Source organism: Panulirus ornatus, chromosome 1 (genome assembly GCF_036320965.1).
Source record: "Panulirus ornatus isolate Po-2019 chromosome 1, ASM3632096v1, whole genome shotgun sequence".
Taxonomy (NCBI): Eukaryota; Metazoa; Arthropoda; class Malacostraca; order Decapoda; family Palinuridae; genus Panulirus; species Panulirus ornatus.
In genome coordinates this window covers 73,720,375-73,735,703 of record NC_092224.1, presented here as the reverse complement: position 1 = coordinate 73,735,703, position 15,329 = coordinate 73,720,375, and the positions used below count along the sequence as shown (strand labels likewise).

Below are 15,329 nucleotides of genomic sequence, written 5' to 3'. Positions count from 1 at the left end.
TACAAGGGAGCAAGATTCATTTTAGGTAAGGGATGGAAACATAGGCTGAGTATTCTTGGACTACCAGAAAATATTTGACACTAACTCGCATAAGAAGCTCTTAAAAAAGCTGGATACTCAGGCAAGCATGATGGGGATTCTCCTCTGAGCACACAGTAAATTATCTTAGTTGAAGAAAACAGGGAAAGCATGTTAAAGGAGCCTTCTCTAAATGGTCTGGGGTTACTACAGGTGTGCCACGGGGTTCATCTCAGAACCTACACAAATGAATTGCCTGATGGACTGGACTCAAGCCTGAATATGTTTCTGAACGATGGCAGCATCATGAAAGAAGTAGGGAATGATGAGGAATGCATCAACTTAAAGTGTATGAAAAAAAATATCAGGTTTCAGTTGCAGAACATATCCTATCTCTCACTTAAGGTAGGGATATCATATGTCTGGCAGTGTGATAAATTCTTCAAAGGCAGCTGGATATATTTGCTGCCTCAGTTACCCTGTGTTACAGAGAATGGAGGAATGCAACTTCTGATCACTGTCCTTGTGTTTAGCGATATTTTTGCTATTTCTGTTCCAGATAATACTTTCCTCAACTAAAATTAACCATGGCCACTAAGAAGTTGTCCCATGAAGAAATAGCCCATATTCTTGCTTGGAAAAAAGAAAATAAGTCTCCAAGGTACATTTCAAGACATACTGATAAGGCCAAGTCCACTATCCAGACACTTGTCTAGGTTTCCTTCTAAAATCATCCCTCTTTGAAAAGCTGGGTACAGTCTACCTATGAAGACCAATAAAGCCCAACCACTCTATCGCCATGCTACATGCTGACCTCGTGCAACAATGCTTAGATGGCTTCAACAAACTGCAGCCCCTGCCACTGGTACTAATGGCAACAGACATCAACAAATTATTTGACACTATCCCCTAACACAACATAACATAAAAAATATTTGAAAAACCTTCCACAACAATGATAAAAAGTGGTTTACCAATTCAACAGCCAGCCCCATGGCTGAGTACCACACAATGTTTTCATCTCTAAAACACTTGGAGTTCCCTAAGGAGCAGTTCTTTCTCCAACCTAATTCAGTATCTTCTTACACAACCTCCAACTGCTTCAAGCAAGTCACAATGTAAAGGCCCTTTCATATGCACACAACCTCACAAATACACACAACACCCATACACCAGAGTAGAAGCAACAAACACATAGCACTACATTACACAACTGGGACAATGGCTCATTCAGAGCAGAATGTTTGCATCTTGACAGAAGTCTTCAGTCACTCTTTTCACCCTAGACGGACACCAATAAACGTTACACCATGAAAGGACAATACAAACATGACATTTACTCTCACACTAATAACATTGACACAAAAGCAACACACTGACTAATTGCTCTCAGAACAATAACACAAGATTCTAAAAGTAAAAAAAAATTCTTACCATCCTGTGCAAGCAATTCATCAACTCCACTTCAAAATATACCTCACCTGCCTTTTCTTCCATCCTTTCAGAAGCAAGAACAACAAAACAGCAATCCACAAAAAAATTATTTTTTATTTTTTATTATACTTTGTCGCTGTCTCCCGCGTTTGCGAGGTAGCGCAAGGAAACAGACGAAAGAAATGGCCCAACCCCCCCCCCCATACACATGTATATACATACGTCCACACACGCAAATATACATACCTACACAGCTTTCCATGGTTTACCCCAGACGCTTCACATGCCTTGATTCAATCCACTGACAGCACGTCAACCCCGGTATACCACATCGCTCCAATTCACTCTATTCCTTGCCCTCCTTTCACCCTCCTGCATGTTCAGGCCCCGATCACACAAAATCTTTTTCACTCCATCTTTCCACCTCCAATTTGGTCTCCCTCTTCTCCTCGTTCCCTCCACCTCCGACACATATATCCTCTTGGTCAATCTTTCCTCACTCATTCTCTCCATGTGCCCAAACCACTTCAAAACACCCTCTTCTGCTCTCTCAACCACGCTCTTTTTATTTCCACACATCTCTCTTACCCTTACGTTACTCACTCGATCAAACCACCTCACACCACACATTGTCCTCAAACATCTCATTTCCAGCACATCCATCCTCCTGCGCACAACTCTATCCATAGCCCACGCCTCACAACCATACAACATTGTTGGAACCACTATTCCTTCAAACATACCCATTTTTGCTTTCCGAGATAATGTTCTCGACTTCCACACATTCTTCAAGGCCCCCAGAATTTTCGCCCCCTCCCCCACCCTATGATCCACTTCCGCTTCCATGGTTCCATCCGCTGCCAGATCCACTCCCAGATATCTAAAACACTTCACTTCCTCCAGTTTTTCTCCATTCAAACTCACCTCCCAATTTACTTGACCCCCAACCCTACTGTACCTAATAACCTTGCTCTTATTCACATTTACTCTTAACTTTCTTCTTCCACTCACTTTACCAAACTCAGTCACCAGCTTCTGCAGTTTCTCACATGAATCAGCCACCAGCGCTGTATCATCAGCGAACAACAACTGACTCACATCCCAAGCTCTCTCATCCCCAACAGACTTCATACTTGCCCCTCTTTCCAAAACTCTTGCATTTACCTCCCTAACAACCCCATCCATAAACAAATTAAACAACCATGGAGACATCACACACCCCTGCCGCAAACCTACATTCACTGAGAACCAATCACTTTCCTCTCTTCCTACACGTACACATGCCTTACATCCTAGATAAAAACTTTTCACTGCTTCTAACAACTTTCCTCCCACACCATATATTCTTAATACCTTCCACAGAGCATCTCTATCAACTCTATCATATGCCTTCTCCAGATCCATAAAAGCTACATACAAATCCATTTGCTTTTCTAAGTATTTCTCACATACATTCTTCAAAGCAAACACCTGATCCACACATCCTCTACCACTTCTGAAACCACACTGCTCTTCCCCAATCTCATGCTCTGTACATGCCTTCACCCTTTCAATCAATACCCTCCCATATAATTTACTAGGAATACTCAACAAACTTATACCTCTGTAATTTGAGCACTCACTCTTATCCCCTTTGCCTTTGTACAATGGCACTATGCACGCATTCCGCCAATCCTCAGGCACCTCACCATGAGTCATACATACATTAAATAACCTTACCAACCAGTCAACAATACAGTCACCCCCTTTTTTAATAAATTCCACTGCAATACCATCCAAACCTGCTGCCTTGCCGGCTTTCATCTTCCGCAAAGCTTTCACTACCTCTTCTCTGTTTACCAAATCATTTTCCCTAACCCTCTCACTTTGCACACCACCTCGACCAAAACACCCTATATCTGCCACTCTATCATCAAACACATTCAACAAACCTTCAAAATACTCACTCCATCTCCCTCTCACATCACCACTACTTGTTATCACCTCCCCATTTGCGCCCTTCACTGAAGTTCCCATTTGCTCCGTTGTCTTACGCACTTTATTTACCTCCTTCCAGAACATCTTTTTATTCTCCCTAAAATTTAATGATACTCTCTCACCCCAACTCTCATTTGCCCTTTTTTTCACCTCTTGCACCTTTCTCTTGACCTCCTGTCTCTTTCTTTTATACATCTCCCACTCAATTGCATTTTTTCCCTGCAAAAATCGTCCGAATGCCTCTCTCTTCTCTTTCACTAATACTCTTACTTCTTAATCCCACCACTCACTACCCTTTCTAATCAACCCACCTCCCACTCTTCTCATGCCACAAAAAAATGGTACACTTAAAACATCCATTGGCTGTCTACCAACTGCACACAACTAAACAAATATCGTCCGAGTACAGTCCTATGCAACAGCACCAGACCCCTGCAGCCCATACCACTACATAACTAAACATCATCCAGTCCCCAAGTAGATAAAAAAAAGGTTACTCCTGCCTCACCTTTAGCAATCCCTACTCACAGATCCCTCCATCCCAACATATATAACACTGACTAAACACATACAAATGAAATATCTAGAAAAGATAATAACTGAATACTAAAAGGACTTGACCCATGCAAGGTTCATGGTCCTAATGAAATTTCTCTGTATGTAATAAAGATGTGTACAAGTTTGCACAAGATGTACTATTCAAGATGTCACTGGAAAATGGAAAAGTGCCATGGGAATGGAAAAGGGTAAATGTCATACCTATATGTAAGAAGGGGACCAGGAACAGGCACTGAACTAGTCTAATTAATGAGCGTAGTGCATAAGGTTTTGGAAAAGATTATTAGAAAGCAAGCTGATGACCTTTTACAGAAGAGATATTACTTAAACAGAAACAGTATGGTTTTAGAGAATGGACGTCATGTGTAACAAACCTCTCTGAGTTCTAAGAGTGAGTAAGCTCAGTCCTAGACAAAAGGGAATGCTGGGTAGACTATGCATATCTGGACTGCCCGAGAGCATAATAAATGGTACCACATGGGAGGCTGATAAAGAAGCTGGATCATCAAAGGGGATTAAGGAGGAAACTCCTTCAATAGACAAATCATAGGATGGAACAAATGACATATGTTAGAGGAGCCTTCCCCAAATGGGTAAAGGTGACCAGTGGAGTGCCACAGGATTCAGTACTGAGACAATTACTCATCTAAATCTATGCAAATGACTTGCCTGAAGGTATGGACTCAGCATGTGGTATGACTAGATGAAATAAAAAAATAATGAGTGGGTGTACAAAGCATTCACTATAGCAGAAAATGCAAAGGTAATGAATTTTGGAGTGGCAGAATAGGTGAAACTTAATACTTTGAGGTGGTCCTGGCATGTGGAAAAAATGCAAGACGGGAAGTTGACAAGGAGAGTGTACAATAGTAAAATTAAGGGGTTATTGTGAGAGGTATACCACCTGTGACATGGGTAAATAGAATGGAACAGTAGTGGAGGGAGACAAATGGGGCAAGAAAGCAGGGAATGATGAATGTGAGGGAGGCATGTAAGGACAGTGACAAGTGGACACTTTTGCTGTGGCCAACTCCGGTTGGAACAGGTGTCAGAGATATAGATTTAGATAATGCAGTTATGAGGAAAGCGAAAAGCAAAGAGGATTGCATCAGCTTGCAAGGGACCCAAATAAACCCCAAAGGTAGTATGACACATGGATAATGAATGAAATTCAATCCAAGCATATGTAAAGTAATGAGGATGGAAAAAAAGAAAAAAAAAGGCCTCAATGTGATATTCATCAGAAACAAAATAAGCTTCTAATCTTCAGGATTCTGTGTATGAGGACTTGGGAGTCAACTTCCTTTCTAACCTGTAACCAGAACCTGATACTGAAAGAATAGTTAAGACAAACTATCTTCTGAAAATATCAGAATAGCTTTCAAGTACACGAATAAGGAAACATTTTGCAAGCTATTCATATCCTATGTATGGCATCTAAAGAACATAAAGAGCTAATATAGATGGTCCAAAGGAAGGTAACAAAGATGGGACAAAAGTTAAGAAAGCTGAGGTACAGGGAACAGCTGAGGGCTTCAAATTTGCCCACCAGGAAAGAAAGAAGAGTGAGGGGTGACCTAATCACAACCATTAAGTTATTAAAACATCAATTAATCACAACCATTAAGTTTTTAAAACATCAATGAAGTGGACAGTGAACACTTCTTTGAGAAATGGAGGGATAGAGCAACCAAAGGATACAACATGAAATTAAGTATGAATCTGTTTAGAAAGGACATAAAGAAATATCTTTGTAGTACAAGAATGTTGGATAAACAAAGCTGAAAAACTAATGACATCATTAATGCAGATGGCATACATGAATTGAAGAAGTTATATGATTCAAGAGAATCTTCAAGAGATGGAACCACATTAATGTAAAACTCATCCCCATACAGTAAAAATAGGTAACTGAAAATGAGAAGGTAAAGTCCCATGATAAAAATGAGTCACACTTTCTCATCTATGTTCTGAACATCAATCATCCAAATATCACTACAAACACAAATGAACATCATTCATCCGAATATCACTACAAACACTATATCAAAATATCCAAAGACCCTTTATGCCCACAACACAACACCAAGCATTTACTCCTCATTTGCTCTACATTCTCTGCACACAGACAAAAACACATCATTACACTTCATGACCTATGGTCCCAACCAGTTGATAAGACCAACTTCCTGAATGCCACAGGAGCCTCATAAATATACAAGGAACTCTTCAAATATACCTGACCTATTCTCCAGGACCCTTGCATTTACTTCCCTCACCATTCCATCCCATCCATGAACAAATTAAGCAGTCATACTGACAGCACACACCTACAGACCCTTTTTCCACACAGAATCACTCTCCCTCTCTATCTAATTGAACACAGGTCTAACTTGCCAAATAAAAACTCCTCACTGTTTTTAATAGCTTTCCTTCTAACATATACCTGTAAGACCTTTTACAAAGCATCTCTATCAACTGCTTTCTTTAAATTCAGAAATGCCATATACAGGTCCTTCTGCTTCTCTTAGTATTTCTCACACACATTTTTCAAAGCAAACATCAAATCCAAACATCCTCTGCTACTCCTGAAACTGAATTGTTATTTCCCAGCCTGATACTCTGTGCATGCCAACACCTTCTCAATTACCACTCTTCCACACAACTTACCAGATACACTCAACAAACTTATGCCTCTGTAACTTGGACACTCACCTCTGTCCCCCATGCCATTATACAATAGCACTATATGAATTCCACCAGTCCTCAGGCACATCACCCTGATCCATATATACAGTGAAACCCCTGACTAACCAATAAACAACTGAGTCACTCATTTTCTTAAGAAATTCAGCTGCATTAACTTCATCTCCAGCCCCTAACAACATTTCATCTTATGCAAGGCTTCCACCACCTCTTCCCTTTACACGAAACCACTAGCCATGACTCTCTCACTTAACATACTTTCCTGACCCTAACTCCCTAAATCCGCTATCCTATCTATCTATCCCTAAATCAACCTATCTACAACAACATACTGCCCCCAGCTAATGCTCCTACATACTACTTCTACTTAATGTTTCTACCTCATGCTCCTGCTTACTGGTCTGACCTGCCACCTCTACCTATTGCTCCCACCATTTTGCCAAAGAGTAGAACCTGCACTCACCAAAGGGAAATCTAGCATTATGAAGAATGGGTTGTGTTAGCTAAGTGTTGCCAAGTGTTATGTGTGACAAGAAAAGATTAATACATGTGGAAAGGATGCCAGCAGCACATATGTTGGTGATGCAGAAAGAAAAGCCTGCTACTTGGGTTAGAGGAGTACAACTTGACAACCACTGAAGTACTAGCTAACTACAAGCCTTCACTTAATCCTTCCAATACCAAGGCAGGTAGTACCTGGTCATAGGCTGCCTACAAACTGTTACCCACTATCCTATAACACATTCAACAATCTTTAAGATCACTTCATCTCCTCTTCACCTCATCACTGCCTGTTACCACTTCCCCATCTGCTCCCTTCTCCTCATCAATGCCTATTACCACTTCCCCATTTGCCCCCTCCACCACTGTTCCAATTTGTTCCCTTGTTTTTCTCACACTATTAACCTCTTTCCAAAAAATTATCTTATTCTCCCTGAAATTTTCTGCTGTCTGTTCATCCAAATTCTCAGTTGCCTTCTTTTTCAACCCCTGCACTCTCCTCTTGACCTTCTGTATTCTCTAGTGTCTCCCAATAATCACACTCCCTCTGAGTAAGCAATGCCCATATAACTTTTTTTTCTCTTCCATCAACAGCTGAACTTCATCACCCCATCACTATCTAAGTGTGTGAAAGAAGAAAGCTGAGAGTAAATGTGAATAAGAGCAAGGTCATTAGGTACAGTAGGGTTGAGGATCAAGTCAATTGGGAGGCAAGTTTGAATGGAGAAAAACTGGAGGAAGTGAAGTGTTTTAGACATCTGGGAGTGGATTTGGCAGCGGATGGACCCATGGAAGCAGAAGTGAATCATAGGGTGGGGGAAGGGGCGAAAATTCTGGGAGCATTAAAGAATGTGTGGTAATCGAGAACATTATCTCGGAAAGCAAAAATGGGTATGTTTGAAGGAATAGTGGTTCCAACAATGTTATATAGTTGCGAGGCGTGGGCTATGGGTAGAGTTGTGCGCAGGAGGGTGGATGTGCTGGAAATGAGATGTTTGAGGACAATATGGGGTGTGAGGTGGTTTGATCGAGTAAGTAATAATAGGGTAAGAGAGATGTGTGGTAATAAAAAGAGTGCGGTTGAGAGAGCAGAAGAGGGTGTTTTGAAATGGTTTGGTCACATGGAGAGAATGAGTGAGGAAAGATTGACCAAGAGGATATATGTGTCAGATGTGGAGGGAACGAGGAGAAGTGGGAGACCAAGTTGGAGGTGGAAAGATGGAGTGAAAAAGATTTTGAGTGATCGGGGCCTGAACATGCAGGAGGGTGAAAGGTGCGCAAGGAATAGGGTGAATTGGAACGATGTGGTATACCGGGGTCGACGTGCTGTCAATGGATTGAACCAGGGCATGTGAAGCGTCTGGGGTAAACCATGGAAAGTTCTGTGGGGCCTGGATGTGGAAAGGGAGCTGTGGTTTCGGTGCATTATTACATGACAGCTAGAGACTGACTGTGAACGAATGTGGCCTTTGTTGTCTTTTCCTAGTGCTACCTCGCACACATGAGGGGGGAGGGGGTTCTTATTTCATGTGTGGCAAGGTGGAGATGGGAATAAATAAAGGCAGACAGTATGAATTATGTACATGTGTATATATGATTGGTTCTCAGTGAATGTAGGTTTGCGGCAGGGGTGTGTGATGTCTCCATGGTTGTTTAATTTGTTTATGGATGGGGTTGTTAGGGAGGTGAATGCAAGAGTTTTGGAAAGAGGGGCAAGTATGAAGTCTGTTGTGGATGAGAGAGCTTGGGAAGTGAGTCAGTTGTTGTTCCCTGATGATACAGCACTGGTGGCTGATTCATGTGAGAAACTGCAGAAGCTGGTGACTGAGTTTGGTAAAGTGTGTGAAAGAAGAAAGTTAAGAGTAAATGTGAATAAGAGCAAGGTTATTAGGTACAGTAGGGTTGAGGGTCAAGTCAATTGGGAGGTAAGTTTGAATGGAGAAAAACTGGAGGAAGTAAAGTGTTTTAGATATCTGGGAGTGGATCTGGCAGCGGATGGAACCATGGAAGCGGAAGTGAATCATAGGGTAGGGGAGGGGGCGAAAATCCTGGGAGCCTTGAAGAATGTGTGGAAGTCGAGAAGATTATCTCGGAAAGCAAAAATGGGTATGTTTGAAGGGATAGTGGTTCCGACAATGTTGTATGGTTGCGAGGCGTGGGCTATGGATAGAGTTGTGCGCAGGAGGGTGGATGTGCTGGAAATAAGATGTTTGAGGACAATGTGTGGTGTGAGGTGGTTTGATCGAGTAAGTAATGTAAGGGTAAGAGAGATGTGTGGAAATAAAAAGAGCATGGATGAGAGAGCAGAAGAGGGTGTTTTGAAATGGTTTGGGCACATGGAGAGAATGAGTGAGGAAAGATTGACCAAGAGGATATATGTGTCGGAGGTGGAGGGAACGAGGAGAAGTGGGAGACCAAATTGGAGGTGGAAAGATGGAGTGAAAAAGATTTTGAGTGATCGGGGCCTGATCATGCAGGAGGGTGAAAGGCGGGCAAGGAATAGAGTGAATTGGATTGATGTGGTATACCGGGGTTGACATGATGTCAGTGGATTAAATCAGGGCATGTGAAGTGTCTGGTGTAAACCATGGAAAGTTGTGTGGGGCCTGGATGTGGAAAGGGAGCTGTGGTTTCGGGCATTATTGCATGACAGCTGGAGACTGAGTGTGAACGAATGGGACCTTTGTTATCTTTTCCTAGCGCTACCTCGCACACATAAGGGGGGAGGGGGATGTTATTCCATGTGTGGCGAGGTGGCGATGGGAATGAATAAAGGCAGGCAGTGTGAATTGTGTGCATGGATATATATGTATGTGTCTGTGTGTGTATATATATGTGTACATTGAGATGTATGGGTGTGTATGTTTGGGTGTGTGGACGTGTGTGTATATACATGTGTATGGGGGTGGGTTGGGCCATTTCTTTCTTCTGTTTCCTTGCGCTACCTCGCAAATGCGGGAGACAGCGACAAAGCAAAATAAAAATAATATAGTATATATGTATATGTCTGAGTGTATATATATGTATACATTGAGATGTATAGGTATGTATATTTGCGTGCGTGGACATGTATGTATATACATGTGTATGTGGGTGGGTTGGGCCATTCTTTTATTTGTTTTCTTGCGCTAACTCGCTAACGCGGGAGACAGCGACAAAGCGGGTCAGTTGTCGTTTACTGATGACAGGTTACTGGTGGTAGAATCTAGTGAGACACTGCTGAAGTTGATGACTGAGTTTGCGAGAGTGTATGAAAGGAGGAAGCTGAGAGCAAATGTGAATAAAAGCAAGGCCATTATATTTCACATGGCAGAGGAACAAGTTAGGTTGGGTGTGAGTCTGAATGGAGAAAATTTAAAAGAAGTGAGTCATAGGGTGGGTGAGGGGGGCAAAGGTTCTGGGAGCATTAAGTGATGTGTGGAAAGAGAGGTTGTCATTTGGGAGGCAAAAATGGGTGTTTGAACGATGCTGTATGGATATGACATATGGACTATGGATGAGGATGTGCAGAGAAAGGTGGTAGTGTTGAAAATTAAATGTTTCAGGACATTTTATGGTGTGAGGTGCTTTCATCTAGTACTTTATAAAAGAGTAAGAGAGGTATGGAAATAAGAAAAGTGCAGTGAAGAGGGCTGAAGAGGGTGTGCTGAAATGGTTTGGACATATGTAAAGAATGAGTGAGGATAGGCTGAAAAAGAGGATATATGTTTCAGAAGTGAAGGGGACAAGAATAAGAGAGGGGATACTAAAGTGGAGATGGAAGGATGAAGTAAAAAACATTTTTAGGGTTCAGGACCTGAACATGCTGTCAGTGATAAAACCAAGGCATGTGAAGGGTCTTAAAGACACAGTGGAAAGGTCTTAGGGATGTGGTTTTGCCTGTTCCTTGCACTAACACAGGAAACAGCAAACAAGTATCATAAACATATATCAAAATGTGTCTCAGTCTCATGGGCCAGACCACAGAGAAGAGAAATAAAGGACTCCTTTGGCACAAGCAGGTTCTTAAGACTATACTCCTCTTCATCCATTGAAAATTATACAGCCAGGCCAAAGGTGACTTATTCATGGTGTAACCACTTGTGGGTAGAGTCTGGTAACACCAATTATCTGGTGTTCATAATGTGACACCTACTTTTGCAGAAGTTTTCGGTATACTATGACCTTTTTCACAAAGCAAAGCAGAGATATGGGAAAAGTGAATAAAAATGTAGGAAAATAATCAGAAAATATAGGATCAGTGGTTTACATACCAACAGCAACTGCCAAGTCCATGGTTGTTGTTTGATAACAGTTCTTCGAATTGGGCCAGACCACAGAGGAAAGAAAGGAAGGACTCCTTTGGGGCAAGCAGCTTCTTGACAAGACTATACTCCTTTTCATCCATTGACAATTACAAAGCCTAGCCAGAGGTAACTTACTCAAGGTGTAACCACATGCAAGCAGGGTCTGGTAACATTGATTATCTGGTATGCAGAATATGACACCAATTTTTACAAAGGTTTTCAGTATACTGAAACCTTTTCCACAAGGCAAATAAAAAATATGGGAAAAGAGAATAAGAAGAGAAGAAAAGAAGCACAAAATAAAACATCATTAGTACACATACCAATAGTAACTGCTAAGTCCACAGTGAGAGCCTCTAGAGCACGAAAAAGAGCTAAAGTAACATCTTGTCGTCTGGTAACAGTTCTTCGAACATCTTCCAAAATCTCCCTAATTTTCTGTTCATTGACTAAGGCTAAATCTCCTAGAGGGCAATTTATTATTCCTCTGACCATCTCCTGCAGAGAATAAAACATTATCAAGTATGTACAACAGAACAACATGACTGAATGGAAAATGATCTAAATCATCAATAAAAATTTCAGAAAATCTTTATTGTCATGAAACAAACATGATTACATGGTAATGGTAACTGAATGTGGGCAAGGAAAGCTTATTCCAATGCAAGTGGTATTTTCTCTCATTAGATAAGCATTTACAACACTGCCCTAAAAGTCCTTGCTACATCTCATCTACTCTCCTTTGCAGACAAAAATTGTACTCATCATCATTAACTGTACTTCAACCTGATGTTCTGCAGTGGTGGATGACTGGAGGTTTAAATCTGCCTAGAAATGACTAGCCATCCAAACACACAAAATAAGTTGTACTGCAAGAAAGAACATGCTTTTCTTTGTTTGGTGTCTACTAATGCTAAATGCAATTAACTGTGGTAATAAACACAAATGTATATGTACACTCTTTAGTCAGACATTAGACAAAACGACGATAAGTATCATATATTTAAAAAGAATGAAACCTTTATTTTGCAATTGTCTAAAAGTAATGATAAACAGATAAGACCTGATAAAGACTAAAAATAGGATAATAATACATATAGCAGAGTGAACAATGAGATGATAAGATGCATTAGAAAAATCTTCTTATGGGTAATGCATTGAATCATGGAAAGCATAGCCTATAATGTCATTACCATACAGTACTTAATATCTATCCATATCTCTGATGTTTGTTCCCTTCAGGAGCTCCCTCAAGGGGGTGGCCACAGCAAAAGAGTCTCCATAACTGGTGAACTCCAGTGCCACTTCTTAGCCCTTTAGTGCCTTACCCCTAACAGGCCAATGGCACAGGGGAAACTCTACTGCAGTGTTTCCACAGGATCCTAACCTATGATTCCACCAACTACTACTACCTAATGTGACAACCTACTACTTTTCCTAATGCTCCTGTCTAATGTTCCTACCTAATACCTCTATCTATTGCTCCTACCATTTTGCTAAAAGGCAGGGCTAGCGCACAGCGCTCACCAAAGGAAAATCTAGTTACGAAGGAGTTGTATGAGTGTTGTCAAGGGTTGTGTGTGACAAGAAGAGATTGTATGCTGGCAGACAGAATGCAATCAGTCCAATGTAGGTGTGGCAGAAAGAAAAGGCAGCTACCTGGGTCAAAAGAGTGCAACTTGACAACTACTGAAATGCTGCCTCACTATGCAGCTGTCACTAACACTCCTAATAACCAGGTGGTTAGTACCAGTAACATACCTCCCTGGTCAGTGGCTGCCTTCCAGCTACTACCTACATGTACTTAATATATAATCTGATTATCTATATGGTTTGGGTAATGCATCAACACTGTCTAAAAATACAAAATAATTATCTTCAAACCTTGTTCTACCCTGAGGTGATCCTTGTCATTATCTGTCAATCCTATACAGAGTGGCTCCTATCACCACATGACAGTCTAACTTTTCTTGTCTCTGTCTAAATATCAGCTGACATACTGTATGATTAATAACCTACAGAGGTCTACTTCATTACTTTGAAGAAGCAGGGGAAATTCTCCTCCTCAGTAGCCCTTCAATCATCATTATAGATGGAGTGCCATCAACTTGCAAGTTGCGTGTACACTGTGACTCCATGGAAAATACATAGATAGCTGGATGAACAAGGTGATGAGGAGGAATGCATACCACATTCAGCATCTGGTGAGGCAAATGAAGAGACATGACATGAAAAAAGTGGAAAAATGAATGATTCTGAGGGCAATTTCAGGAAGGTAAAATATTGAAGAGAAGGCCAGAATAAGAGATATCTCTCACCTGAGCTTTGTCAATGTAGAACTAAAAACTGATTGTAACATTCTTTTTACATAAGCTTGGGGTTATGGACACCTTTAGTAACAGATGATGTTTAAACAGCTAGAGTATTTCTAAAGAAAACACACCTCCAATATCCTCCCTACACATACCAGCCACTCTCCTTCAAACTCATTTTTAGGGTGAGTAGTGTAATATTGTAAATTTCTTTTTACATAAGCTTGGGGTGATGGACACCTTTAGTAACAGATGATGTATAAACAGCTAGAGTATTTCTGAAGAAAACACACCTCCAATATCCTCCCTACACATACCAGCCACTCTCCTTCAAACTCATTTTTAGGGTGAGTAGTGTGAATAAGAGCAAGGTTATTAGGTACAGTAGGGTTGAGGGTCAAGTCAATTGGGAGGTGAGTTTGAATGGTGAAAAACTGGAGGAAGTGAAGTGTTTTAGATATCTGGGAGTGGATCTGTCAGCGGATGGAACCATGGAAGCGGAAGTGGATCATAGGGTGGGGGAGGGGGCGAAAATTTTGGGAGCCTTGAAAAATGTGTGGAAGTCGAGAACATTATCCCGGAAAGCAAAAATGGGTATGTTTGAAGGAATAGTAGTTCCAACAATGTTGTATGGTTGCGAGGCGTGGGCTATGGATAGAGTTGTGCGCAGGAGGATGGATGTGCTGGAAATGAGATGTTTGAGGACAATGTGTGGTGTGAGGTGGTTTGATCGAGTAAGTAACGTAAGGGTAAGAGAGATGTGTGGAAATAAAAAGAGCGTGGTTGAGAGAGCAGAAGAGGGTGTTTTGAAATGGTTTGGGCACATGGAGAGAATGAGTGAGGAAAGATTGACCAAGAGGATATATGTGTCGGAGGTGGAGGGAACGAGGAGAAGAGGGAGACCAAATTGGAGGTGGAAAGATGGAGTGAAAAGGATTTTGTGTGATCGGGGCCTGAACATGCAGGAGGGTGAAAGGAGGGCAAGGAATAGAGTGAATTGGAGCGATGTGGTATACAGGGGTTGACGTGCTGTCAGTGGATTGAATCAAGGCATGTGAAGCATCCGGGGTAAACCATGGAAAGCTGTGTAGGTATGTATATTTCCGTGTGTGGACGTGTGTATGTACATGTGTATGGGGGAGGTTGGGCCATTTCTTTCGTCTGTTTCCTTGCACTACCTCGCAAACGCGGGAGACAGCGACAAAGTATAAAAAAAAAAAAAAAAAAAAAAAAATATTAACATTATTCACCACCAGCGCTGCAATTACGATTGAAATACCAGAAAAATGTACTAAGTTCAGGAAAAGAATAGAACTTTCAATATCCTCCAAATGCTTACCAACCATTCTCGCTCATCACACCCAACTTTAAAGAACACAGTAATATATTTCATATAAATATATTCAAGTTATTACATCCCCACTTGCCCCCTTCACAGATGTTCCCATTTGCTCTCTTCGCTTATGCACAACACTTATCTCCTTCCAAAACATCTTTTTATTCTCCTTAAAATTTAATGATATTCTCTCATCCCAAC

At 41.2% G+C, this 15,329-nt stretch overlaps 1 protein-coding gene across 1 annotated transcript in view; it reads right to left on the bottom strand.

Annotated features, from left to right (window-relative positions):
• dlt (codanin-1 like protein dlt) overlaps positions 1–15,329 on the bottom strand; it is a 183,661-nt gene that overhangs the window by 17,712 nt on the left and 150,620 nt on the right. Inside the window, exon 16 of the mRNA XM_071663855.1 lies at positions 11,804–11,978. Coding sequence (XP_071519956.1) covers positions 11,804–11,978 — 175 coding nt within the window. The remainder of the gene's footprint in view (positions 1–11,803; positions 11,979–15,329) is intronic.